At 39.6% G+C, this 27,989-nt stretch overlaps 2 protein-coding genes across 2 annotated transcripts in view; both read left to right on the top strand.

Annotated features, from left to right (window-relative positions):
- The first annotated feature begins 257 nt into the window (after positions 1 to 257).
- The window catches only part of LOC143275210 (pituitary tumor-transforming gene 1 protein-interacting protein-like), a 28,996-nt gene continuing 1,264 nt past the window's right edge, over positions 258 to 27,989 (top strand). Inside the window, exons 1-5 of the mRNA XM_076579189.1 lie at positions 258 to 530; positions 4,026 to 4,081; positions 6,812 to 6,920; positions 7,655 to 7,766; positions 8,408 to 8,520. Of these exons, the coding sequence (XP_076435304.1) occupies positions 353 to 530; positions 4,026 to 4,081; positions 6,812 to 6,920; positions 7,655 to 7,766; positions 8,408 to 8,520 (568 nt within the window). The 5' untranslated portion in view covers positions 258 to 352. The remainder of the gene's footprint in view (positions 531 to 4,025; positions 4,082 to 6,811; positions 6,921 to 7,654; positions 7,767 to 8,407; positions 8,521 to 27,989) is intronic.
- Positions 11,016 to 27,989, top strand: LOC143295840 (uncharacterized). The gene is made up of 5 exons (XM_076607491.1): positions 11,016 to 11,283; positions 12,486 to 12,605; positions 13,541 to 14,224; positions 24,643 to 24,782; positions 25,584 to 27,989. Exons 1-4 carry the CDS (start codon positions 11,016 to 11,018, stop codon positions 24,690 to 24,692), a joined length of 1,122 nt encoding a protein of 373 aa, XP_076463606.1. The 3' UTR covers positions 24,693 to 24,782; positions 25,584 to 27,989.

The following is a 27,989-nucleotide window of genomic DNA, read 5'->3' as shown; positions in this document are numbered from 1 at the left end:
CTTATGTTGTTTTTTTCTGTCCGGTGATGTACTGCTCAGTTTAGTTTCCTTTTACAGCCGGCATGCATGTTCAGTAAATGAATTTGGAACAAGAGTTGTATCGTCTGAAAACAGAATCTATGATACAGTACAATGCAATTATTAGTATGGAATCTAAATCAGTGGTTAGGCTTTTGAAAGACGTTCATCAATTTTTTCCTGGTCAATTCTCAAACGGGAAGAAAAACAGTGTTGTTTTTTTACGGAAGTGACGTAAATATCTACAGTTGGGGAAATTTTCTGTCCCTGAAAGAGGAAGTTGGGTCTTTTTTCTTCTTGTGTTTCACAATAAAGTCTTCATCGGTTTACGAAAATGGGGTGGTTAAATGTTGCGAATCTCTTGTGCGTGATCTTGGTGCTGACGGGCAAACAGATCGCTGCAGTCAACAATGACACCAATGAGACGACCACAACTTCGACGAATCTGACAACGAATACAACAATGAATACAACAACACAGCCTTCGACTACCACCCCCAGCACTGAAGAGCGTAAGTAGAGAACTGTGCTTCTCAGTCACTGGCATTTGTTTAGATCTTAGTTAGAGCTATCTCAGTGTTGCCCTGCCATGCATTGGATGGAGCTGGAACTACAATAACCACATCCAACATCAAAATGCCGATAATGCTCAATATTTTGACCCAGGGCATCAATCCAGTTTGTTTCTCAATGAGGCGTCACTACGTTTTGACAAATCCATATACGCTACACCACATCTGTTAGACTGCTACCACAGAGAAGGCGCCTCTTCGCCAGGGCAAAGAAGACAAAGAACTGGGCAAATTTCAAATTTGTCCAGACGGAGTGCAGGCGACAAATGAAAGCACAGAGAGATCAGATCAGCAACACCATCAGTAAAGGCCAGAGCACCAACAACAGGAAGCCCCTTTGGCAGTACATCAGGGGTCAGAGGCAGGACAGCTTGGGTATAGCCCTGTTGAAAAAGAATGGCTCACTGATCAGCGACACCAAGGCGAAAGCAGAAATACTCGTTGACCAGTTCTTCTTCTTCTTCTTGGGTGTAGGCAGCCAACATCTACATTAAGACGAATCAGCCGCATCTTCACAGGAGCATCTTCACTTAAAATGATGGGGACACAACCAAGCACTTGGACAAACCAACATCTTATGATGTTCCTGACATTAACATTGACACAGAAGGTGTACTAATGCTGTTGAAGGAACTGAACCTAGCCAAGGCTTGCGGACCAGATCGACCGCATACAAAACCTTGTCTTGAAAAACTGGGCGGAGACCATCGCCCCAGCCTTTCAGGACATCTGCCAGTGGCCAGTAGACACAGGAGATCTACTACAGGACTGGCCCAGTGCAAACATGTCATGTGCCTTCATGAAAGGAGACAAGCACCTGGCCAAAAATTATAGACCCATCTCCCTCACATCTGTCTCCTGCAAACTGCTGGGACACATTATCTGCCACCATCTGCACAAGTTCTTCAATGAGCATAACACCTTGACTCCCCTAAACCATGGCTTCAGAGCTAGGCGCTCCTGTGAGACACAATTCTTAACCACCATGCATGACCTCTTCTCTTCCTTTGACAAAGGCGCCCAAGTTGACCTGGATATACTGGATTTCAGCAAGGCCTTTTACACCATGCCACACAAGAAACTGCTCCGTAAGCTGTCTCACTATGGTGTCCCATACATAGCTGGATTCAGAACTTCCTTACCAGTCACACCCTGAAGGTTGTCTTGGAATTGGATGTGTGGAATCATGAGAATTGTAGTTGACTTGGGCATCACACAGGGTACAATGCTTGACCGTTTACTGTTTTTATGTCGCATCAACCACCTGCCAGCTGTAGTCAAATCCCAACTGTGCTTTTTTGCAGATGACTGCTTCCTGTACGGCCATATAAGAACCTTCGCTGATCATCTTGCTCCACAGGAGGACCTGAAACAACTTGAGAAGTCAGCAAAAGACTGGGGCATACACTTCAATGCAAAGAAATGTTATATCATCACAATCAAGAAGAAGACTGACTTTTTCTGCAATCTTTGTGGTGAAATACTAAAACAAGTGACTTTTTCAGTACAAATCTTTGTCTTGAAGTGACGATATCAGACAGTATCTCACACTTAGCTAGGACCACCAAAAATAACAAATCCACTCTGAGTTTTTTGCGACAAAACTTGCAACTCTGCCCACAAACCTGTAGGAAGACTGCATACACAGCACTCTGCGATCCATCCTCAGGTATGCAGCACCAGTATGGGACCCAAGGCCATTGTAGACAAGATAGAAAGAATACAACACCAAGCGGCACGTTTCATCAAGGGAGACTTCAGGAATAAAGAAACCGGCTGTGTCTCAGCCATGCTGAAAGAACTACAGTTTTAATTACACATACTTAACCGTGACCCAACTAGTGCAGACTCTGGCAGGGGTCTGACATTCCTTTCTAAGCCCGCAAGAGACACAAAACCTCCTTCCTTTAAAATGTGTGATTTAGGGGGTCAATGCTAGCACACCACCTGGCCAGTTCATAAAAGAAAAATCAACAAACAGATGTCACATCCAGCCTAGGTACTTTGCTGATTTTATTTCCAGCAACATTGTGAAGAGGTCAGCTGCAAAAAATGATAGATCATTAGAGGTTCCAGAAGCAAGAACAGAACAATATAAAAACTCATTCTTTGTAAAAACAGCTTTAGACTGGAACAACTTGAGTGATGACAAAAAAGCTACGACCCTGCCCTGTTGCGTATAGCCAACCAGGCTCCACCAACAACAGCATCGACTAGACGAGCCACGCGCAAACCTGTGAGAGGATCCCCTGTAATGCAGACATCAGGCTTGACACCTTCTTCCCACTGAATGGAAGGAGAAGTGGTCTTTGCATTGACACTGAAAAAAGAAAAGATTATAAACTAATCTGTGCTAGCACAACCCAACCAAGTCAATACCCAGCATCAGACTTCAGTAAGATGGAGTTGGCTGGGAAAATCTGAAGAAAAAGAAAAAAAAGAACAACAACAAAGTTATAAACTATTTGAATCTTGCCCATTCTAGGTGGTTGAACATGAAGGGTAGACCGTAGAGATTACACCAATTTCAAACCACCACAGTGTTTCCAATAGGCCTAAAATTTGAGTCACTATTGTCTATTTGAATATGATATTGAGTAACTAATGACGAATGGGCTCCCTGTCAAAAAACCTGTAGATCATTTGATTCGGCTATCAAAAAGTAGCATATTCTGAATATGTGGTCAGATTTGAAAACTCAAAACTGCTTATACTAGTTATAGAGCAGTCATAGTAACTACTGTTTATCTAAAAATCATTCACAATATCACATGTATAAAGTTTTGGTGGTCTGTTTTTGTTGGGGTTTTTTGGTGGTTTTTTTGTTTGTTTGTTTGTTTTTTTCATTCTATGTGTGCGCATACGTTAGTTTGTGGGAATGTGTATTTTTATGAAATTTATATTTGCAGAAAAATTAAATCCTTAACTAAATGCATAAAACTACAGCTGGAAATTAAGTTTCTTTCTTTGAGTCAGGGAAAGACATGTTACATATTTCGGCTTTCATTGGGTTTCCATGTGTGTGTATGCTCTGTGTGTGCGTGTGGTGTGTGTGTGTTTTGTATGTTGTGTGTGGTTTTGTTTCTGTGCATGTGTGTGTGTGTGTGGCTTGTGTGTGTGTGTATGTGTGTGTGATTTCCTCAGTTTCATGTGTGTGTTGTTTTAGTTTTGTTTGTTTTATGATTTTTATCCTTTCTGTCCATTCACCTTTTTCCATCATGTGTGTATGGATTTAGCAACCTTTGTTGCCATTCTAAAAACAACAAAACATTGAAACTGTGTGTCGTTGATAAATCCATGCTCTTGGTGCTGCTTATGACCTGACAGAATAGTTAATCTCTCACTAACATCATCAATAAATTATTGTTAGCTGCTGAGTCAGTGGCATGACCCTGAGCTGGTAACATGATGATAATCATATTGTCTGTTTTGCAGTGTGTGCCCAGCACAACACGTCATGTGAAGATTGTCTGGGTGTGGGCGGGGCCAAGGTCAGTGAGACATTGCTTCAAATGTGTGGCAACAGTTAATAAACAATAGTAATACTAATAGTTATTGAAAAAGATTGGGGTTTTTTTTAAATGAGGATATCTCTTAAATGATTGAAATGTCATGAGCCATTCTTTGCTGATAATGTTGTTATGCAAATATGTATACATGCTGAACTGATCAAGGGAACTGTCGAACAATGCAACAAATCTCAAGTCTTTCTCAGTTGTTAGTGTCATGCATGACACTGCTGCATGTTGACTGGCTCCTTGCCAAGACCCTGAGTCATCTTATCAGCTCACCTAGTGAGAAAATGACAGGTGGTTTACCTATCACACTAAAAAAAAAATTATTTTTTTTAAATTGAAAAGAATTTTTTTTTTTTTTTTTTAAAGAGAAAAGAAAGTTCTAAAGAAAGATCCATGTACACTGTGTCACATTGTCAGTATGTGACTTTACTTTCTTTAAACAACTTAAATCAGTATCATAAGTGTTTTATTTTTTGAGCAGTCACTTAAAGAACGGAAAATAAATAAACATATATATATAATATACATGTGTATGCTGAATAGGTTTATGAATATTACCGGAACAATATACTGCACAAATCCAAACATATACAGTGGCACACAGTCACCAGTGTGCACATTTAAGGCCTGAACTAGCTGAAGAGAAACACACTTGAGATTTAGTGTACATGCATACAATACAATGTGTATCACTTGTCCGGCAGTTGCCAAGTTTGTTTCCTGAAATAGCATTTCCAAAGTTTTTTATATAATTTGGTGTATACATATATAAGTTTGTTTCTGTGTGTGAGGGTGTGTGTTATTTTTCCTCTGTCATCATGCACACACGCACGTACACACATAGTGACACACACACGCACGCACACACATGCCCGTGCGCACGCGCGCGCACACACACACACACTCACACTCACACTCACACACACACACACAGTCGTCTTATTACAATCTTCACTAATCAGCACCAAGGACAGAACAGAAATTAATGTCCCATTACAGGTATTACAGTTTTGTTAGTTTAAGTATTTCAAAATATCTAATAATGATAATTGATATATATACAATTTATAATAATGATAATAATAATAATAATTGTACTTACATGGCTCAAACTCCCCATATAATCAGCTCTAAGCACCTTACATGAAACGAAACATGTACACTATTAGTATTACATAATAACATACCTCTGCTCATGAAAAAAATCAGCATGTATATATATATGTGTATTATATATAGATAGATAGATATACATAGACATGAATATATAATATAGATAGATATGGATCTATATATACACACTGAGCAAGTACTACAATATATATATATATATGAACAATCACACACACTCAGGTGCACAACAAAAAATGCCCTACACATACGCACTCATGTGCACACACACACACATGCTCATGTGCACACAAACACTTACCCACAGAGACGGACACACACATACTGCATGATAATTTCAATAGAGGATAAAGTGGGGTGGGTAGGAGGAAGAAGAATGCAGACAATTAGCTATACTTCAGCACACCCAAAGGCCTGTTTGAACTGGTAGGTTTTCAAGTTTGTTTTGAAAGAGGACTGCACTGGTGAGACACTGAAATCAAGAGGAAAAGAAATTAGAAGGTTCTTGATACTGAAAGGCCCTTTGACCAGATGTCTTTGAAGAGTTTTTGGGGACTCGAAAGAGCGTTTCAACAGAAGACCTGAGAGAACATGAAGGGGTGCAGGTATAAAGGACAGAAGATAAGTAAGATGGGAGAGATCCTTCAAAGTGGCGATAAGCCAGTATGGCAGTTTTGTACTGAATTCTGTAATGAATGGGTAACCATTGAAGTTGACGGTAAAGTGGGATAGTGTGATCCTTTTTTGACTTTCTGAAAATGGTTCTTGTAGCATTGTTCAAAATTGTTTGAAGGCGTGGCAACAAATCAGAAAGCAGACCAGCAAGTAGTGAATTGCTGTGGTCCATGTGACTTTGGATCAGGGAACAAACAAGCTGAGTAGTTGTTTCAATAGTTAAATATGGTCGAATGGTATGGATTTTCCTCAGGTGGAAGTTCACATTTTTCTATAAATTAGTGACATGGTCAAGTATGGACAGAGCTGAACATATAAAAAAAAATTTTTAATTTAAAAAATGCACCCCAGTTTCTGACAGAATTTTGAAAGCTTATATCAGTATTGCAGACAGTCAAGGTATGATCTCAGATATGACTAAATGTAGACTTAGAAGCTATAACAGTATAAGTATGGCTTCTGTCTTGATGTCATTAAGTTTTAGCTTGTTTGTCAGCATCCACTCCTTCACAGCAACAATGCACTTCTCTCTCTCTCTCTCTCTCTCTCTCTCTCTCTCTGTATATATTCTGTACGTATATCACTATATATATCATTATATGTATGTGTGTGTGTGTGTGTATCATACTGAACTCCAGAACAGTGTTAACAATAACAGATCTAGATTATACTAAATACTGCAGATGTTTTGCACCAATGCGTTTTGAAATGAAAACAGTCAAGAGCGTATGTTGCACAAACCAGCAGAAACAAAATAAAAAGAAATAAAAGTAAAGTTTCCTTTTTTTCTCTCGATCTTTACCTCACTTAATCCTAATTCCCTGAAAGTCAGAAGTTGCAGATGATTTTCCCAAAGTGCAGTTTGAGTACATTGTGTGTTTGTGATGATGTTTTCAGTGCCTGTGGTGTGAGTCAAACAGCAGGTGCATGGCCTACCCTGCGGGGAGTATTCTGCCATCCAAGCATCTCTGTGCTCTGGATGAAGCCAGATGGGGAGTGTGCTGGTGTGAGTATTTACCTTCTTTCACAGTGCTACTTTTTGGGGGGCATGGCTATGTGGGATGTTAACTGAGTATTTCACATATAGTTGATATGCTGAGGCTGAGAGAGTTGGATTGTCCCTGAGTGACAGCTTTTCCACTTTTAAGAAGTTTGTTATAGATCTATCAGGTTACGTTGTGCATTCCCATCCTTGATGATTTCACTGATGATGGCACAACATCTCATCATCCTCAGTTTTTGAGAGATATCCATGATGATGATGCTAGTTAGATTTAAACTTGAAGGCAGTAATGTGATGATTATTCTTTTGTTTGTTTATTTGTTCTAGTATTATAAGAATATTACTTTGATTTTCTGATGCGCCTGTTCCATTAATCTGTTGTCCTTTTTTTTTCTTACACAGTTTCCTGGTGTAATGCCACTATAAGAAAAGAAGGTTAATTACTGATGGGCTTTGAATTTGGTTAAGAAAGGGGGAGTCCATACGAAACAGAGAAATTGCCAAGTTGCAGAAGGCAGTCTTGCATGAATTTGACTGATAAATGTTAGCATTGTACACAAGTGTTTGTGAATGCATTTGTGCATGTAATCAGAATATGTTTATATTTGTCTTGTTAAAAAAAACAAAAAAACAAGTTAGTCATGTGAAAATTGTTTTCCCCAAAGTAGAAATAACTCGAAATAACTAAGAATTGTGTTTTATGTCCTCTTTTTTCCTTTTTTTTTTTTCAATTGCAGTGAACTTTCAGGCGCTGATCATCAGCATGAGCGTGGTGGGAGGCATCATCATTCTGACCATTGTCTGCTGCGTCTGCTGCTGCTGCTGCTGCCGTGGAGGCAACAAGGCTAAGTGAGGAAATAACATACATGTTGTATACTGAGAATAATCGGAAATATTTGAATGATTGGTTTCAGCCTTACATTACCATGTGTCAGAGCTAATATTGTGGAGACCCAAGGCTACAAAAAAGTGTAGTTCACTTGCTCTGTATGAAGCAAGGCTTAGTTTCATTGAAAAAAGAGGAATGTTATATGTTGAAGAAGAAGAGTAAATTATTTAACAGTAAAGAAAAGAGCACATTCCAACAACTGTCCAGGGATTTTGGATAATCTGCTTTGCTGTGGAAGAGAATATAATCACTTTGCAAATCCAGACTTGGATACCTTTTTTGGAGGGGGTTGGGGGAGAGTCCGTTGTTATTTTTTTAAGATTCTGGTTTGAATTGCTTTCGTTGTAAAGTTGTTGGGCTTAAAAACAACAACCAGCTGCTTCTGAAAGCGAGTTAGAAACATTGGAATAAAATTATGGTGGACATAATGATTTTTTTTCCCTCTTGTACCTGATCTTCATCTGAATAGCTAATAGTGTACAGGTCCATACAGGCAAATGTGTGGGCATGATTTATCTTATTATACATTTGCCTTGTCTTTTATATCTTTGTTGCTCCTGTGTGTTAATACCATTTCCACATGATCTGGTTTTTCCTCCAGGTACGATAAGGAAGAAGCTCGCTATAATAACAGGACGATGGAGCGCAAGGCAAAGAATGAAGAACGCAGAGCTGAGAGGAAGGAACGCTTGGATGAGATCAGACGCAAATATGGTCAGTTAATTGTACTGCTATTTTCTGGTAACCCATTTAAAAGGTATATCCTATGTTTTAATCTGTGGTTAAGTAAGATGAAAAATTAATGTGCTAAATGTTGGGAATAAGTTGAGTAAAGCAGTGATGCCTCCAGAAAAGAAGAGTCACACAAAACTGGCTGTACAATGAGGAAAGATTGATGAATAAATGCAGCATTCTGTTTGATGATGTATGTCATGTATTGCAGAACACCACAAGTGTTATACAATCGACATTTGCTAAAAGTTTACTGCGAGCTGAACACAACCATTCTGGTTGCAGAAATTCAACAGCTCCTTTCCATAGAAGTGTAACTAGAATGTTCACTGGTTAAAAACAATAAGTGTGATTCTGTGAATTGAAGTCAGTCCACAAATTATTCTCATTGTTGTTTGCAACTCCAGGAACTGTGCAGGAATTGTCATTGTTTCATTGTTCTGCAAGGGTCGATATGAACCTTTCCGCGGGTTGTCATGACATAAGTTGCTCTACTCTTCATACACTGTCAGCTGGTAGTCATTACATAAGTCGCGCTGGATGGTGCCTCTCTGATTGGTTGTAGTTAAGGTTCTTGGATGCAAAACCCAATATCTAGCACTGTATTCATTAGAATCTTGATTAGTTAGGCCCGGAAACCTTTATCTCCAAGTTCCAAGCACATTTTGTGTGAACGAGTGTCAAAAATAAAAGGCACTGCGTGGATGTGGCATAGGTGCCACTGTCAGCATGCCATTTGACTGTGAAAGTTCGCTGCATGTCAGTGAGGATTTTCCAGAAAACCCACAGCCGTTGGATTTTTTCATCTGTTTCTTGGCAATAAAGTGATCGACATGTAGAACAAGCAGAAAACTGACACTGCCAACCTGAAGTCAATTTCACGGTAAGTATACTTTTGACCTATGTTTTTTTTCTTTCTTTCTTTCTTTTTTTTTTTTTTTTTTTTATATATTTTTTTTTAATCAATTATTTTGAGTCTAATGAAATAAGAAGTGAAATGCGTTATACTGATTTTTATTTTATTGATATGAAAACAGCTTCTGTTCATTTCTGAGTGCTCAAGCAGAAATGGCTGTTTGCTGGTGTGGGTGTGTCTATTGTGTGTTGGAGGGAGGAGGGCTCAGTGTATGTTTGTGTGAATGGTTGGGCGTTATGTGTGTACTATATTTACAGTGCATGTGTGTGTGTCTGTGTGAGTGTGTTGTGGGGAAGGGAGCTTCTGTGAGGTGTGTGTGTGTGCGCATATGTGTGTGTGTGTATTTATATGGATTTGTTTGTGTGTGTGTGTGTGTCTGTGTGTAGATGCATGTGTGGGTGATGGTTTGTTCTCTGTGTATATGTGATTGTGTGTGCACGTTTGTGTTATTAGGAAGGGAGATTATGTTAAATGTATGACAGCAGAATAATAGCTGAGTTTACTGCAGCTGTCAACTGGATTGAGAGTCTATGTGTGGATGTGTGTGCAGGTGCATGTGTGGGTGAGTGTATGTGTGTGATGTGTGTGAACACAAACATAATGAAATAGAACATATACGATTTTTTCTCTTTTTGTGCGGATGACAGCGCTGGTCCCCTGTCAGTGCAGATGAGATCAGGGTCTTCTTGTTGCTGCTTATCACAATAGGCCTGGTCAGCCCACTATTGAAGTCTACTTGAGCCAGAACGACATGACCTACACTCCCTTTTCCGCCAAGAATATGTCCCCTGTGAGGTTCCAGGCTATCCTGAGTAACTTTCACCATGTCAAGAAAACATGATAACGGTTTAGACCCCTTATTCAAGATAAGCTCATATTTCAGGCATCTTCTGCAGCAGTTCACTGAGGTGTACATCCAAGAACAGGACATCAGTTTTGACGAGGCAATCTGTCTATGGAAAGGAAGGCTGTGCTTCTGAGTTTGCAATCCAGCAAAGCCAGATAAATTTGGCATCAAACTGCATGAACAAATGAAGCTTGTGAAGCCATGAGCGGATATATCCTGACCTTGGATATATATCACAAGTCTACGCCAACCACAAATGTGAGTGAACCACTTGATATCAATGAAGATTTGAGTGTCACTACTCAGAATGTATTGAGTCTGATGGCATTTGTTGGTCTTTTGGACAAAGGACACAGTTTTCATGGACAGCTACTATACTATACAATTCCTGAGCTCTTCAACCAGCTGTACTTCTTTAATACCAATACCTGTGTTACAGTGTAACCAACCAGACATGGCATGCCAGAAGCCTTCAAGAAACAAAAACAGTGAGATAACACCATTCAGCTGACACAAGAACAGAGTATCTTTCAGCAGAATGACCACATGTTTGCTGTCAACCATGACAAGCGTGTCAACCATACACCTGCCTCTGGAAATCAAACTGTACAAAGTTGACGACAATGGGTAAGCCATTTGGAAACCAATTTGTTTTGCTGACTGTGTCAATATCAGACCATTAAAAAATTACTCTGTCTTGAGGAAGACCATGGAATGCTGGAAGAAGCTTTACGTCTGCCTGTTCACAGTAGTGATGTGCAACGCAACGCCTACTGCCTCCACCGCAAGTTTGCTCGGGTATCCCTATCTCATCATGAGTTCAGGAAGATGCTGGCAAAACAGCTGATCCCTGCTTCTGAAAATGCTCCACAGTCTGCAGCAAGAGGGTGGAAGATGTTGAATCCTTTCAGACAGCTGACTGGAATGCCCCGGCCAACATACAACATTACCAAAGCTAGTGCCAAGAGACAGCAACCACAGCGTGACTGTGGTGCATATACCCAACAAAGAAGAATAGGGCTGCATTCAAAAGGAAGCAGACATCATCTCACTATTTTCAGCATGAAGAGTGTCAGGTCACTCTGTGTGTGGCACACTGTTTTGCAGTATGCCACTCTAGAGAGTCCTCAGGCAGCAGGATGAAGCAGCAGATGGTGGTCTTCATGACAGTGATGGTAACAATAACTGAATAAACCATGATACTCCAGTTCATAATACTTGTAGGGATGTTTCTGACAACACTACGTTTGTTTTCTTTTGTGTTTGTAAGAAAACCAAGCAGTTTTCAGTTGTGTGTACAAAAACACAGTAATACATCTGTCATGATCGGCAGAACACCTCTCACCTGGGTTTTTATCTGAATTACTTGAACTTACACCTGCACATCTAGAGCTTACTGGTTCTTGTGAATGTCAGTCTGAGAGACATTGGTTTCTTGTAGTGAATGAATATCCTGTTCTTGATGACTATGGAGACTTCATCACTTGCACCTTTGTCCACAAAAAATACCTGTTTTTTTCACAATTCTTCCAGGTCTTTGAATTACAGTTTACTACTAACCCTCTCAAATTGTGTTTATGTTCATCGTTCACTTCTGTGCAACTTTCATTCAGCTTATATTGTTTGATATTTGCATACATAAAAAAGATGGCACACACTTAAAAATATAACTGTTTTACTTAAGTTTTCCTCTCTGTGTCACCAATGGCACTGTAATTATGTATAATTATGTATAATAAATTGCACCAAAGTAAGAGTTAACTTTTTTTCAAATTTGCACACCCAAACATGCACAAAAGAAAGAGCAAAGCTTCCTGCAGGCCTAAAATTTTAAAGCTATCACAAACTTCTGAAAACCTTGGGGACATTTGGCAATTTAGAGGATGAACTTTGGAAAGAAAAAAAAAACCAAAAAAAGCAATCTTAAGTAAACATATAACTGTATCATTTGTCTTCCTAATGTGTGTGTGTGTGTGTGCAGCCATTCACATTGTGAATGTGTAAATTTGAGGGGATGTTAAGGGGTAACCCTAACACAATAAAACAGTGAGGAATACAGAAACCTAGGTTGGGACATAGTTCCAGAGAGGGAAGGTGGTGCAAACAGTGGTTACATCTGCATCATAGCTGAATGGAAATGGGCTTTCCACAATGCCCTTTTATGTGTGTCTGACTCTTAAACAGAACCAGAAAGGGACTGTGACCGCCCTTGCAGGGACAGTAATCCCCCTCGCAGGGACTATGAGTCATTTGACCCCCCTTACAGGGACTTTGACCCCCCTGAACGCATACAATCATCTCAACGTCCATCATTTCTGCAACGTTTATTCTGTCCATGTAAAAGGAGGGGAGGAGGGTGAAGGGGTAAGTTTGGTAATTGGTATAGACTGTGGCTTAAGGAAAGGGAATGGCATGAAATGAAATGCATGGGTCTGTGAGTGAGATAGTAAGATCAGGAGTTTGTGAGTGTGTGTGTATGTGTGTGTGTGTGTGTGTGTTGTCAATACCTAACTGCAGCCATAAAGTGTTTAACTGCATCGTCACTTGATGTAATTTCAGCATACAAAAAGTATTGATGTCATATGCTGTGGTTTTTGTTGTGTAAAATGACAAATAGCCCTAGGGGCTAGACAGGGATGGTGATCATGTATGTGTGTGCATGCAATTGCATGAGCGTGTATGTGATTCAGTGTGCATGTGCCTGTATGTGCACTTCTGTATACATATTGTGTCTGTTTGGGATGGGGTGGGTGTGTCAATGAATGTGAGCGATGATAAAATGTGTGTAAATGTGTGTGTGTGTTTTTCTTTTAAGTAAAGTTAATGTAAAAAGCATACATTGACACATTGGTACACTCCTGAACACACACAAACACACACAAAAGAAAGAACAATGTTTCCTGCAGGCCTAAATTTGTCTGAAAATGTGGGGGACATTTGGCAGTTTCAGGGGATCAGCTTTGGAGAGAGGAAAAAAAGAAGCAAACTTAACATAACTGTATCATTTGTCTTCCTAATGTGAGTGTGTGTGTGCAGCCATTCACATTGTGAATGTGAAAATTGGGAGGATGGTAAGGGGTAGCCCTAACACAATAAAACAATGAGGAATGCAGAAACCTAGGTTGAGACATAGTTCCAGAGAGGGAAGGTGGTTCAAACAGTGATTGCATCTGCATCATAGCTGAATGGAAATGGGCTTTTCCATGATGCCCTTTGATGTATGTCTGATTCTTAAACAGAACCAGAAAGGGACTATGACCGCCCTCGCAGGGACTTTGACCGCCCTCGCAGGGACTATGAGTCAGAACGGGACTATGACCGCCCTCGCAGGGACGATGACCCCCCTCGCAGGATCGATGACCCCCCTCGCAGGGACTATGAGTCAGAACGGGACTTTGACCGCCCTCGCAGGGACTATGAGTCAGAACAGGACTATGACCGCCCTCGCAGGGACTATGAGTCAGAACGGGACTATGACCGCCCTCGCAGGGACGATGACCCCCCTCGCAGGGACTATGAGTCAGAACGGGACTATGACCGCCCTCGCAGGGACGATGACCCCCCTCGCAGGGACTATGAGTCAGAACGGGACTATGACCGCCCTCGCAGGGACGATGACCCCCCTCGCAGGGACTATGAGTCAGAACGGGACTATGACCGCCCTCGCAGGGACTATGAGTCAGAACGGGATTATGACCGCCCTCGCAGGGACGATGACCCCCCTCGCAGGGACTATGAGTCAGAACGGGATTATGACCGCCCTCGCAGGGACGATGACCCCCCTCACAGGATCGATGACCCCCCTCGCAGGGACGATGAGCCGTTTGCCTCCCCTCCTAAGGACTCTGAGCCCCCTCAGCACACAAAAGCACCTCAACGTACATCACTTCTACAATTTTTATTCTGTCTATGTAAAAGGAGGGGTAAGTATTGTATAAACTGTGGAAGAAGGAAAGGAAATAGCATGAAAGGGGGAGGAAGACTGTTGTTGTCCTGTTTATGGTGATGAATCAAAAAAGGTTGTATGTGATGTATCTGGGTACCAGTAGTTAATGATACCAGTCCATTTCCTTTTGAATAACAAACAGGGCCTTCAAACTGAGAAGACAGAGAGAGAGAGATGGTAAGACCAAATATATGGGTTTGTGAGTGAGTTAGTAAGATAAGCATATTTTTGTGTTTGCTAGTGTGTGTATGTGTGTGTGTTGTTGTTGTTACTGTGAGAGAGGTCACAGAGGGAGAGAGGGGGTAGACCGCAGAAAGAGTAGGATAGGGCACATTGATCTGAACACTCAACACACTTACTTCATATTTAGTTTGACATCACCACCCACCTTCCATTTCTTCAAATCATGACAACACACACACGCGCGCATACATAAACACACAACACACACACACACACACAGTACACATCGGCCATGTGAGAATGACCAAAGACAAGAAGACAACAGCGATGGTGAAATTTACCTACGTCTAAATGAGAGACCGAGGTTGCACACACATCTGAACAAAACATATTTCCTGCTTTGGAATGTAGATGAATCATTGATACTTCAACTATAGATCACAGATCTAAATAATTATACCTAACTGCAGCCATAAAGTGTATTAACTTAACGCATCATCAAATGACAATTTCAGCATGCAAAACCCCAAAAGCATTGATGTCAAATGCTACAGTTTTTGTTGAGTGAAATGACAAAAAGAACATGGGGCTAGACAGGGATGGTGATCATGTGTGTGTGTGTACGCATGCATGAGTGTGTATATGATTCAGTGTGCGTGCGCCTGTATGTGCACTTCTGTATACATATTGTGTCTGTGTGGGAGGGGGCTGGGGGTGTCTGTGTGTGAGCAATGGTAAAAAGTGTGTGTGTGTGTTTTTCCTGTTTAAGTAAGGTTAATTGTGAAAAGCATACATGGGCACATTGGTACACTCCTGAACACAGGAATGAATCTGGTTTTGCTTGTGTGTTTTTTTGTTGTTGTTTTTTGTCAGTACACGCTGAGTATGGTAAAAATCTTTGGAGTTGATCAACTCAGCATAGTGATTGACTCTAAGATCTAAGTAACATATGTTTGGCATGAGTTTGTTGGATCAACACAGAACAGAGAAGAAATGGGCCTTTCATTATTGTGACAGATGGAATCAAGAAGCTAGTGGGTTGTAGTTGGTTTGTTTTGGTGTTGTTTTTTTTATTAATGGAAAAGTGCATTTATGCATTTCAGTATAGCTGTCACATCCTTGCCTATCCCTCCATACTCCAACCCCACAACACTCTCCTCCTGGGAACTTTTGAGGAGGGAGGGGTATGGGGGGGAGGGGGGGGGGCATGGCTTTGGAGAGGCTTGTATTTGTCCCTACCTTTTTCTGTCTGGATAATCCCTTCATCTAACCTCTTACCCCTGCGACTGTATTTTCCAGCCCAACTCTTGCTTGAAGATCAGAGAACAATGTGGCGCTGGGGGTGCATAAGCATTGCCCCTTTGTATCTTTCTGTTTTTTATTTTGTTAAATTGCCTGTTTGTACCCATTCTTTTTTTCTTTTTTCTTTTTTTTTTTCTTTTTTTTTGTGTAAACTTTCAATTCATTCTCCCTTCTCTCTAAAATAGTTAATTTGTTTTTTCCCATCTTCAGCCTTAGGGAAGCGGGTGCTCCTAGAATTCATGATCCCAGTTGAGGGATTCTTTTCCGGCTACTTCCCTCTTCCTCTTTTTTTTTTTTTTTTTTCCAATCCTTTGTTCTTTTTCGAAGCTTTTCAAACACATGATATACTTAGGCTCTATAGTCCTTTCTAGTTTATATATATATATTGAATCATATCTCATATTTCACATAAGGTGCTCTGGATAGGAGTTTTGTTTCTTTTTACCTTTTGGTTTTGATGGTCTACCTTTTTAGTTTTGATGGTGGTGGTGTGTCCATCGAGATCGATGATGACCATCGTTGTCATCCAGCTGGGGGCTGGGGGGAGGGTGGTGGTGAGGATGCTCATGAATCTATCTGTGAGTGCGCAGATGGCTGAATAATCCAATCTGCGCACGAAATGTTCGCTGACAGTTGGGGCAGACAAAGACAGGCATATTATTGTCAGGGAGCTTGTTTGCCCGTGACTTTCTGGCCTGCCTCTTCTGAACAGCTGCAGCAGTCCTGTTGGCCTCGCACAACTTGGCGCCTTTGTGCACAGCAGCGCGCCATTTGTCACGGTCCACTGCAGATTCCTCCCAGGAGTCAGGGTTGATATCAAACGCTTTCAGAGAGACTTTCAGAGTATCTCTGAAGCGCTTCTTCTGACCTCCGTGTGATCTCTTCCCTTGTTGCAGCTCGCCATAGAAGAGCCTTTTGGGCAGCCGATGGTCTGGCATGCGCACCACGTGTCCAGCCCAGCGAAGCTGGAACTGCATCAGGATGGTGAAGATGCTGGGAAGGGTGGCTTTTGCGAGCACCTCTGTGTCTGGGGTCTTGTCTTGCCACTTGATGTTCAGTAGCTTCCTTAGGCATGTTGTGTGGAAGTGGTTCAGCTTCTTGGCATGTCGTTGGTACACTGTCCAAGTTTCGCAGGCGTACAGTAGTGTGGGGAGAACTACTGCTCTGTAGACCTTTAGCTTGGTCTCAAGACTAATGCCTCTTCTGTTCCAGACATTTGCATTGAGTCTACCAAAAGTTGCGCTTGCTCTTGCAATCCTGACGTTCACTTCATCGTCGATGGTCGCATTTCGTGACAGTGTGCTGCCAAGGTATGTGAACCGCTCCACCGCACTGAGTCTCTGACCGTTGACTGTGATGTTGGGCTCAACGTAGGGTTTCCCTGGGGCTGGCTGATGGAGAACTTCAGTTTTCCTCGTGCTGATGGTAAGGCCGAAGTTCCTGCTGGCAGTGGCAAACTTGTCGACGCTGAGTTGCATGTCAGCTTCAGATCCAGCGTTGAGGGCACAATCATCAGCAAACAAAAAGTCTCTGATGATGTCTGTCATGACCTTCGTTTTTGCTTGAAGCCTTCTGAGGTTAAACAACTTGCCATCTGTTCGGTACTTTAGGCCGATTCCAACATCGCCATCTCTGAAGGCATCAGTTAGCATTGCAGAGAACATGAGGCTGAACAGCGTTGGAGCCAGGACGCAGCCTTGCTTGACACCATTTGTGACAGCAAAAGGATCAGTTGAAGATGCCATTAGCATTGATGGTACTGTTGTGTTGAACGCAGAGCTGTAGTCAATGAAAAGGATCCTGGCATAGTTGTTAGGATTTTTGAGATGTCTGAGGACGTGGTAGAGACCTATGCTAATGGCATCTTCAGCTGATCTGTTAGCTCTATAAGCGAACTGAAAAGGATCAAAGGATAGAGGAATGCAGGTTTTTAGGAATTGTAGAATCAGGCGTTAAAATGTTTTCATTACAACTGATGTTAAGGCTATGGGACAATAGTCATTAAGACAACTAGGCTGTGCTTTTTTTGGAACAGGAATGATTGTTGATTTCTTGAAGCAGTGTGGCACCACACAAGACTGAATGGACATGTTTAATATGTCAGTGAAGACACTAGATAGTTGGACTACACACTTCCTCAAAAGGCCTGGTGAGATGTCTCAGGGTGACTTTTTGAGATATTTTTGTAACCTGAATCATATTGCTACAATTCAGAATTGAATATAGTTACAGTGATTTTCCATTATTAATAATTAACACATATTTAATTTTCTTTGGTTACAGTTGGGTCGTTAACTTGATATGAAGTGAGGAAATATTCAAACATTTTCTTCATTGTTATGATAATACTCTTTCACTGTTATTACTTGTTTACCTATTTTCTGATTCTGTTTGTTACTATTATATACTTCATTCTTCTTTTCTATTTCTCAATTTATTTCAAAAATATTTTCCCTACCACTGTTTGAGCTTACCCTGGTTAGGGCTCATCAACTTGATATTTGACAGTATACACTACAGTAATACCCCTTAACCATGTGATATATTTTTCTTTTTTTGTTTAATAGTCACACTTAAAATTCTGTGGGTTTTTTTCATTTTAATTCCCTGCCCAACCCCCTCCCCTCTACCCACTCCTCCCCCCAATTTCCTCGTGGAAGGCATTTGAGATTTCTATTTTTAAAAATTATGCTTTCACCGAATGATGGCAGATCTGCTTGATAAGTTAATGGAGCAAGGCCAGATTCCCTGTCTTGCAGGAACAGAACTTTTCGCTTTTGATAAAGAGCAACAGGATTTAGCAAGGGAAGAGAGGCAAAAGGAGGGAGAAGAGAGACAAAAGCAAAGACAACAGAAAGAGAGGCAAAAAGAGAGGGATAAACAAAGACAACAGGAACGGGAGGAGAAAGACAGAGACTTGGTGAAATTAGAACTGGAGTTTGAGCATGAACTTAGAAAGCTAGCAATCAGCCGACTGGGAAAACAAAAAACGAAATCACCAGTGGAAGTGAATCAATGGAAGGGTCCTACATTTCAAAATTACCGGCATTTGATGAGAAAAAGGATGACATTGATTCATTTCTTGTTTGCTTTGAATTACATACTACTTTGTATGGATGGAAAATGAAACTAATGGACTCTGTTCATTGCACATCAATAGTGCAAATTCCTTCAAAAGCTTTGTCTCAGGGACTTTTTGGTATTTGTTGAACCAATCTTTCTACAATGTCAGAATGAAATGTGTCAGTGATTACCATTATAAATATAACAAATAATTTGTAGGGCTAATTGAGAAGGAGAAAATTTCGAACATTTTCTTATTGTTGATAATTAACTGTCACAGTCTATTTTGTTCCACGTATTCAGATTGTTCATAATCATACTTCATGAGCTTAAATTTCAATTCAAATTCAACATCATTTTTCTACGCAGTTTAAAACTACCAATGCAGGCATCATGATATTGACAACATACAATACCAATGTGAATATTTTTTGTTTAATAGTCCAGATTCTTGGTTTTTGTACAATTTTAACCTAACCCCTCTTGATCCCTACTCATTTCCTCTAAACTTAAGTTTTTTTTAAGCTTAGAATGTGGAATGAATCTGCTTGATAATAATGAGCAGGAAATCCTGTCGCAGAACAATTTATTGTAATTTTTACCCTTGACTTGGAAGTAGGTGCTAACGTGGTGATAACCTTGAGATGGTCTTAGTGGTCAGCAAGGCTCTAAGCACCATTATTTTAATTTGTTGTGGTTCTTTACTTCACTGGAGAGAGAAAAGCATGCATCATAGAAGACCCAGAAACAGACCTCATTCCAGGAAAACTCCCTGGCATTTCTACTGATAGCTGTTTTGACATGAGGCAGTGGATCACCAGACTAAAGGGGCAGGCACACATGCACTAAGCAACACAATATGTACAAGAAATCTAAGTAGGTAAATCAGGAAATCAAACAAAATCCAGCTGAGGACTATGTGCAGACAAACAGAAAAGCGACAAAAAGAAGAGAGGGAAATCAGGTGATAATCATGTCAAGGAAGATGTTAAGCCTTCTAAAGAAAAAAGCCAAAATTCAAACATAAAAAAAAAGATGTTCCTAAGAAAGACAGTCCATCAGAGAACCTGGTGTGGACTGTTCACTAGTAGCTGAGGAAATAAACAATGAATACAGTTCAAAGGAAAAGAAGAAAAAAAAAAAAAAGTCAAAGCAAGATGGAGGTAATTCCAAAGCACACACTGTTGTCTGTGATGCATCTTCAGGAGAGAAAAAAAGAAAAGGAAAAAAAGCATGACAGTAAGCACAGTGAAGAATCTTCATTAGGTGGTGTCATTGTTGGCACAAAAGAGAATGATTCCTTTCTCAAAAAAGAAAAGGGAAAGAGATGAAAATGAGAAAATTTATCAGAAGGTTGGAGATAGTCAGAATGGATTAGCTGATGGGTCAGAAGCAAATAACACAAATTTCTGTAAGAACAATGCCAAAGGAATGAAGAGAAATGAAAATATCAGAAGAAAAAGATAAATCAAAACACAGCATAGAGCAGGTCTTTTAAGTTTTCCTATTTATCTTATTTATGATTTTTTCCCCTTTTGATTATACCATATTACATTTATCATGTGCACCAACAGAAGAAATTGAACTATTTTTTCAAATTGTGGTTTATACCCACTTGCAGTAATGCTGGATCAGTTGTTTGATATAGCTGTGTAAACTAATTAAGATGCAGGTATTGTTTTTGTTTTGATTTTATGTGTGCAGCTTTATATGTGTGTGTGATAATTTTTCAGTTTGTGGTATGGGCACTTTGTTAGACACTTTGTTATTGTGTTAATAATTTGTCATATATTATGTGTGTGTGTGTGTGTGTATATATGTGTGTGTGTATATATAGAGATAGATAGATAGATAGATAGATATGGTGAGAGAGAGAGAGAGATTTAATTTTTTGTGTGAATGTGTTGAACTTGTGTGTAACTGAGCATTGAGTGACATGTTCAATTTTGTTAAAAAGTATGATTATCTGTTTCTGAACTTAAGTTAAAGAGCTGTTTCATTCAGAGAAAAAAAAATATATCATTGTATTCAATATTGTTCTGATAACTGATTATGTGATATTCCATTTAGAGTTCTCAGAAACATTTGGATTGTTTGGATTGTGAAATTTACAAGTTGTTCTGTTTGGAGTTGTCAGATATTTTGCTGAGTTCTATTGAATTTGAAGTTTATATGGTATGACATATAAGCAGTACTGTTGATTACATTATGTTGTTTCATTTTTCATGTGAATATCAGTCTCATCTTTAAAAAGGTAACATGTAAGCTTTTACATTTTATACATTGTTTTTCTATCTTGATAAAGAATTTTCACTCTGCTAAAAAGAATCCCCCTGAGAAAGGGGGTGTCATATATCACGGAATACCAGTAGTGTTAACACGGTGCATACTTGCTAAACGTTTGCTCTGAGTTGAATACGACCATTTTGGTTGCAGCGAATTGAACAGCTTCTTTTCATAGAAGTGTAACAAGAACGTTCTCTGTGGATTTTTTTGTTTTGGGGTTTGTTTGGGGTTTTTTAGCATGAATTTGATGTGAGTTCACAAATTATTCATGTGACTGTTTGATAAGATTTTGATAGTCTGATTTTGAGCACTTGGGTGGGATTTTGTTCTTGCACAATTCTGTTCTGAAGAGCGTGTAATTCTTGTGAAACAGGAAAAAAAGGTGAAGATGGAAAAGGAGAAGAAAAAGAAGTTGGAAAAGTGGAAGAAAAAGAAGGTGGAAAGGTGGAAGAAAAAGAAGGTGGAAAGGTGGAAGAAAAAGAAGCAGATAGAGAAGATTATGACCGTGATGTATACAGTGATGATGAAGAAAAAGATGAAGACCTTGATGAAGACGGAGAAGAATACAGAGAAGATTATGAAGATGGAGACGTTGATGAAGTTATTTATGATGAAGACATTGATTATTACAGTGATGAAGAAGATGGAGAAGAATACAGAATAAGAAGAAGGAGAATGAGTGAATGAACTTTTTTTTTTCTCCAACAGTAGAGGTATTAGCACATTGGCCTACTTAATATCTGCCACTGTTTTAAGAGACACACAGACATACACAAATGATCATGTATTTACTCTAAAAAAAAAAAATGCATAAGTAAAATGCAAAACAAATTTGAGGACAGAAAGAAAGAGTTGTTGAAGAAAAAGAAGAAGAGAAAGCAGAATAGAAAAGAAGAGGAAGAAGTATGCAGTTTGTTGTATAATGTTGGTGTAGGATTTGATTTTATGCTACTGTGTGTGTGTGTGTTATTGGATATTAAAAAAAAAAAAAAAAAAAAAAACAGACCAGATCTTTTCTATTTAAAGTTGTTGTTTTTTTTTTGTTTTTGTTTTTGTTTTTTTTAGAAAGAGATTATCACTGGATACATATATATAATCTAAGTAATTAAAAAAAAAAAAACAGCCAACAACAGTTGAACACTGATAAAACTCATAAATGATCTACAGGCAATTGCAGTGTTGCACTTGCTGAAACAGTGAAACAGGAGTTTATAAACTCATCTGCTCAAAATCCAAGTGACTGATTAAAACAAAACAGAGTAGAGCACTTTCTTTTCTGGTGTTTGGTAATACTTTCTGTTCTGTTGCTGTTGACTGACTATGAAATATACAATTTCAGTTTTCAGGGGGTATTACTCATGATTGAAATATCAGTACCATATGTCTGTCTAAAAAAAAAATTGAATAGTTGTATTTCAAAACTCTGATTGTATGGCTGATAAGATTGCCTTTACAGAGTTTGACGCGATTATTTGACACTATATAGCCTCAAAAAAAAAAAAAAAAAAAATGACACTGAGACTGCTCTTTTTCTGATACAAAATCGCGTAGCATATACTTGTCCAAAAATTTTACAATTCTGACAAACTCATGAATTATCAGTCAGAGGAAATGGAAGAATTGTACTGACATATATGACATGTACAAGGACTAATGCAGTTAGTGCTAGTTTGTGTTTTTTTTGTTTTTGTTTTTTTGTTTGTTTGTTTTTAATTACTGCATTTGTCTTTGTTGTTTGACATGTACAATATGCAAATAAAGGCTTAAGTTTACCATCAGTCTCAGTTTTGTGTTTTAGGGAGATCATATTGAAATGATTTTAACCAGGTTGTTCCCTGAAAACCTCAACCATCTATTCAACACAGCCATTTCACCCACTCTGGGAAGACATTGTCGGGAATAGCCAGAGGACAAAACTGATGCGGAAGTGAAGCTACTCATAGAAGAAAACAGTAAAGAAAAGGACATCACCATATACGCAGATGGCTCAGTCACCAAAGACCAATCCGGTTGGGGATTCACTGCAAAACCAAATGGAAAAACAGTTAGGGAAGAGAATGCTGCCTGCAAAGTCACAACCTCCAGCCTAACGATGGAAGTTGAAGCTGTGACACATGCCCTCCAGTGGCTACCGTCCATCCATACACCCGGAAACCAACATGCCATGATTCTAACCGACTCAATGAACCTCATACAGAAAATTGAAAACGGAATGAGAAGCCCAGAGTGGCATAAGGCAATGCGCAACTTTCAGATTAAAAAACTCACATGGTCATACTGCCCGGGACATGCAGGAGTTAAGGGAAATGAGCGAGCTGACAGACTTGCTGGTAACACACCAACGAGTGGCCTACATCTAGGAAAACCGGAAATCCTCAGAAAAGTCAAAGAATACCAAAAAGAACAGGTACAAGGCCATCACACCATTGATCGCCTCAAAGAAATAAAAGCAGAGAGAGGGAGCGGCCGTAAGTCTAACATGAAAGGTAGAGCACGATGCTTTGCAAATCAAACAAATATCGGCATCATTTCCAAACCAACATTGCGCAAATTTCTTCAAAATGGAACAGAGTCTCTGTGGGCTTTTCCAAATACAATAGACTGAGCAACACACTAGACGCCACGTTCTTGGCATCAGAGATCTTTTCCCATCCCTCTTGCGGCCAATCAGTGGCAGCCTCTGTGCGTGTGTGTATGTGTGTGTTTGTGTGTATGTATGGGTCTGTTGTTTGTTTTTAGTGCGTTTGTGCATGTGTGAGAGTGTAAGTGTACACAAGTGTCAGGAGAGTTCTGTGCATGTTTGTGTGTGTGAGGGGGAGGTGGGGGTGCAGGGAAGAGGTGGGGTAGAGGATGAGGTATGTGAGTGTATGCATGCCTACACTGTGGGAGCAACAGGATATTGGAACGTATATATTATATCTTTGTATATATGTGTGTGGGGTTGGGGGTGGGAGATATGGGCGTGTGTGTGTGTGCTTGTACAAGTAAGCGTTCATCTGTGTGTGTGTGCGTGTTTGTGTGTGTGTGTGTGCCGTGGAAGCTGCGATACATAGACTAGAAATGAGTGTGTGGAGGAGGGGGGTAGAGGAGGTGCAGGGTAATGTGTGTGTGTGTTGGAGCTCATGTACATTTATATGTATTTGACTGTGCTTTCATATCTGTGAAACTGCGTGTTTGGTGCATATCTGTTATGCATGTGTGGGTGTATGTGTGAATGTGTCTTCATGTCTTACATTTATTTGCTTATTTATCATCATTGTTGTCTTATTTATTTAATTATTTATTTATTATTATTATTTTATTATTATTTTCATTACTACTACCATTTTTTTATATCATAATTATTATTTATTTATTTATTTATATAAGCTTATCTATATATTTCTTTTTTTCTTTTCTTTTTTTCTCAAGGCCTGACTAAGCGCGTTTGGTTACGCTGCTGGTCAGGCATCTGCTTGGCAGATGTGGTGTAGCGTATATGGATTTGTCCGAACGCAGTGACGCCTCCTTGAGCTACTGAAACTGAAACTGTTCTTGCGTGACTGATTTTCTTTACATGAGGAGTGAAAGTTCAGTGCAAATCACTGGAGCAACATGCAAGAGGATATTAAAAAATCGACCAAAAAGGACTGCGCAGACTGGGACAAAACCAGCAGACAAAGCAGCAGGAAACCGTGAATGGGAGCAACAGCATCAGTGCAGTATGTGTGTGGTTTTTCCAGTGTAATTACCATATTGATGTATACAGCAGTCTTGATGCAACATTTTAGGTTTTCTTTTGTTTTCATTTGGATATATTTTATCTGATACACGTAATTGTTTCATGATAATTTTAACAGGAGAATTTTATAGTGATTCAGATTTAACAGTAGTGCCTGACTGTTAAAAAAAAAAAAAAGCAAAAGCAAAAAAAGGAAACATTCTATCATTGCTCAAGATTATAATGGAATGCATGCATGTTGTTTTGTGACATTTGCTGGATTCAGTATACAATATAAATGTTATCTGAATGAAGCAGTGGCCTAGTTGTACTGCACCAGACTAGGAAGCAAGTCTCAACAGGTTCGAGTCTTGTATTATGAATCAAGGTTTAGTCTGGGTGCTAGTCATTCAGATGAGACGATAAACTGAGGCCATGTATGCAGCACACACTGAGTGCACTTAAAAAAATTCATGACAGCAATAGTGTTGTGCCTGGAAATAATGTTTTTTTAAAGTCTGCTTTGATAGTAAAGTCCATTTGAAACGAAAAGAAATATATGGGTGACACTGCACAATGTGTGTGTGTGTGTGTGATGGTAAGTATGCCCACTATCTGGGATTTAGAACATGCTTTCTTGAGCCAATACTGTTGGGTTTTTTGTGTTGTTTTTTTAGGAAAAAAGAAAGTCCTAAAGCAGCACACAAAACCCATGTGAAACAACTGATTATTATAAGATAGTTTCACTCATTGCATCTCTTTCAGTCAACTCTGAGGATAAAATAATTTTGAACTGTTTCAGCTGGTGCTCTTTGTTGGCCAAACAGTGGGGATGATGCCATCGACAGCCAGGCCACACCCATAAGGACTGCTTTCTCTTCAGCCGGTCCACCCACAGGCAGCGGGTGATCAGTGGCTGACTTTCTTCACACACAGAAAGAAAAATGACTGTTGGCAACTGCAGGCGATGATGGAAGATGAATGAATGAATGAATCGTGGCTGAAAAATTTCAGAATGCAGCAAAAATGGAATGAACACTCTGTTCCCCTGAACATGAATTTGCAGAAAGAAATGGCAAGAAATGGAGGCTCTGAAAAGAATGAGCTCTGAAACATGACATTATCTGATCAATAAAACTGTTCAATAAGGGAGGCATATCAGATGTGTATGTGTGTGAATAGAGGTCATCCCATCCTCATCCCCATGTTTATCTTACTTTGTGGAATACATCTTGCTGTACACTGTATAGTAATCTGCAGGAAACAGTTTTATTAAAATATTACATATGAAGATATACATACATATACAAAATCTTAACACGCCTACACACACTAAGTGACACATACCTGTATTCACATTTTATTTTCACACACACACACACACACACACACACACACACACACACACACACCTGCAAGCCTTTTATATACTGCTGTTACCAAAGCAACCACAGTACACCCTAACCATACCACACACATGCATTTTTGTGATGCATAATTATACACTCTCAGTGACAAATAAACATTAAGAAAAAGCATAATAAAACTGTCACAAACATAAGTTCATTCAAACTACCAATCATCTTACCATATATGACATGTGCTCAAACTCGCCTTCACTGGATTGAGGCCTAGGATCATAAGTCAGGTACGGAGGCTGACTTACCTTCAAAGCTGTGAACATCTGGCTCAACCTCAGTACCCTGACATCATGGACAGATTTAGCCCATCATGTCACCATGCCAATGAATCTCAAGTCTGCATCACAGGCAACCTGGCAAAGAAACATCAAAATTTCAAAAATTTAGTTTCTGTTGCATAATTGACACACACAATTTATGCACAAATTTACAGACCTCTGTAAAATAACAGTGGACAATGTGGAATTAGAAACATTTAATTAATTGAATATGATTTGCCTATGGGTTATTAAAAACAAAACTGTTATTTTAAATAATGTTGTAAACCTTCAACATAAAATTGTTTAATTGGAAAACATATTCACCATTTTATTATTTGTCAAAATGTGAAAATGGGCTTACAGTCACACTGATCGGGAGGATGGATATGGTTGAATGTGTGTGAAGAGTGTTATGCCAGGAGCAAATTGAGTGAATGGCTGCTGAAGCAGTCTTTGATTTTTCATTATTATGATTATGCGCATTATGTCCTGAACATGAACACACTGAAACTGTCCATTCTGACTGAAATGACACCACACAACAGTGTCACAACCAGTTGGCAAGTTCACTGCAGTAGTATTACTAGTGTTACTGACTATTTTTGATAAACACACACACACACACACACACACACACACACACACACACACACACACACACTGACATTATCCAGAGTAACCGAAGATTTATGGACCTTCACATTGAGAGAATGGTAATGTTTTTGAATAACAAAATCATTCTCGTCTTGATAATATCTGCATGGGTGCAGGTTCATGTTCCATATAATACACCGTTCAACACTGGAAAGCCTCATCATTTATTACTTCATTTTTGCCTATTGGCTTCCTCTTGTCTCGGAAAGATAGAAAGCATTGGTCACATGCGTAATTGTGCAAAATGCTGTCGCTTGATCCACACTGATCAAATCTGCCACAGCATTTTGAAGCATGCCTGTAGCTTAAAATCGAAGCGTCAGGCAAACTTGCAGAACGGGGGTTAGTGATTCTCTCCTTCTTTGGTTGATGTCTACGATTTCTCAAGGTTAAAAAAAATTACATGCCTTAATGATTTTTTTTTAAAGTATGTCAATTTGTTAGTCGTTGTACACTTCTAGAGTGTATGTATGGTTCTTGGATATGCACTCTCTTCAGATTGCACACCTGTCACTTCAGTACAAACACACCATCTTGTTTGGGAGAATAGTTGAAAGCTACAGTATTCAGGCCACCTCCAAAGGATGTGTAAACTTAGTAGCCAACTTTGATGGGAACAACTGGAAGTAATGTTTCAAACATTGCAAACTTTGAGTAACTGCACGCTTACCAAGGTTCCATGCTTAAGACCCCAGGTGCACCAGGGATCAAACTCAAGAGATTCCGGTGAGAATCCAGCACTCTACCATTCGACCACCACAGCTGTTGGCACCCGTCATGCAATGCCAATCTATAGATTTATTTGTGAAGACAGGAGCCTGTGTTTATTCATTCTGCATACATGCAAATGAAAAGTTTTCATTTGATTTTGTT

Source organism: Babylonia areolata, chromosome 2, assembly GCF_041734735.1.
Source record: "Babylonia areolata isolate BAREFJ2019XMU chromosome 2, ASM4173473v1, whole genome shotgun sequence".
NCBI lineage: Eukaryota > Metazoa > Mollusca > Gastropoda > Neogastropoda > Buccinidae > Babylonia > Babylonia areolata.
This window is presented reverse-complemented; position numbering and strand designations above follow the sequence as displayed.

Bases quoted from the DNA above. Each gene is read 5' to 3' on its own strand.
- LOC143295840 (XM_076607491.1), top strand. From the start codon at position 11,016: ATGCTGGAAGAAGCTTTACGTCTGCCTGTTCACAGTAGTGATGTGCAA. The intron at 12,606-13,540 runs GTCCATCATTTC...ATTCTTAAACAG, and splicing joins ACGCATACAATCATCTCAAC to AACCAGAAAGGGACTATGAC. The intron at 14,225-24,642 runs GTAAGTATTGTA...TCTTTACATGAG, and splicing joins CTGTCTATGTAAAAGGAGGG to GAGTGAAAGTTCAGTGCAAA.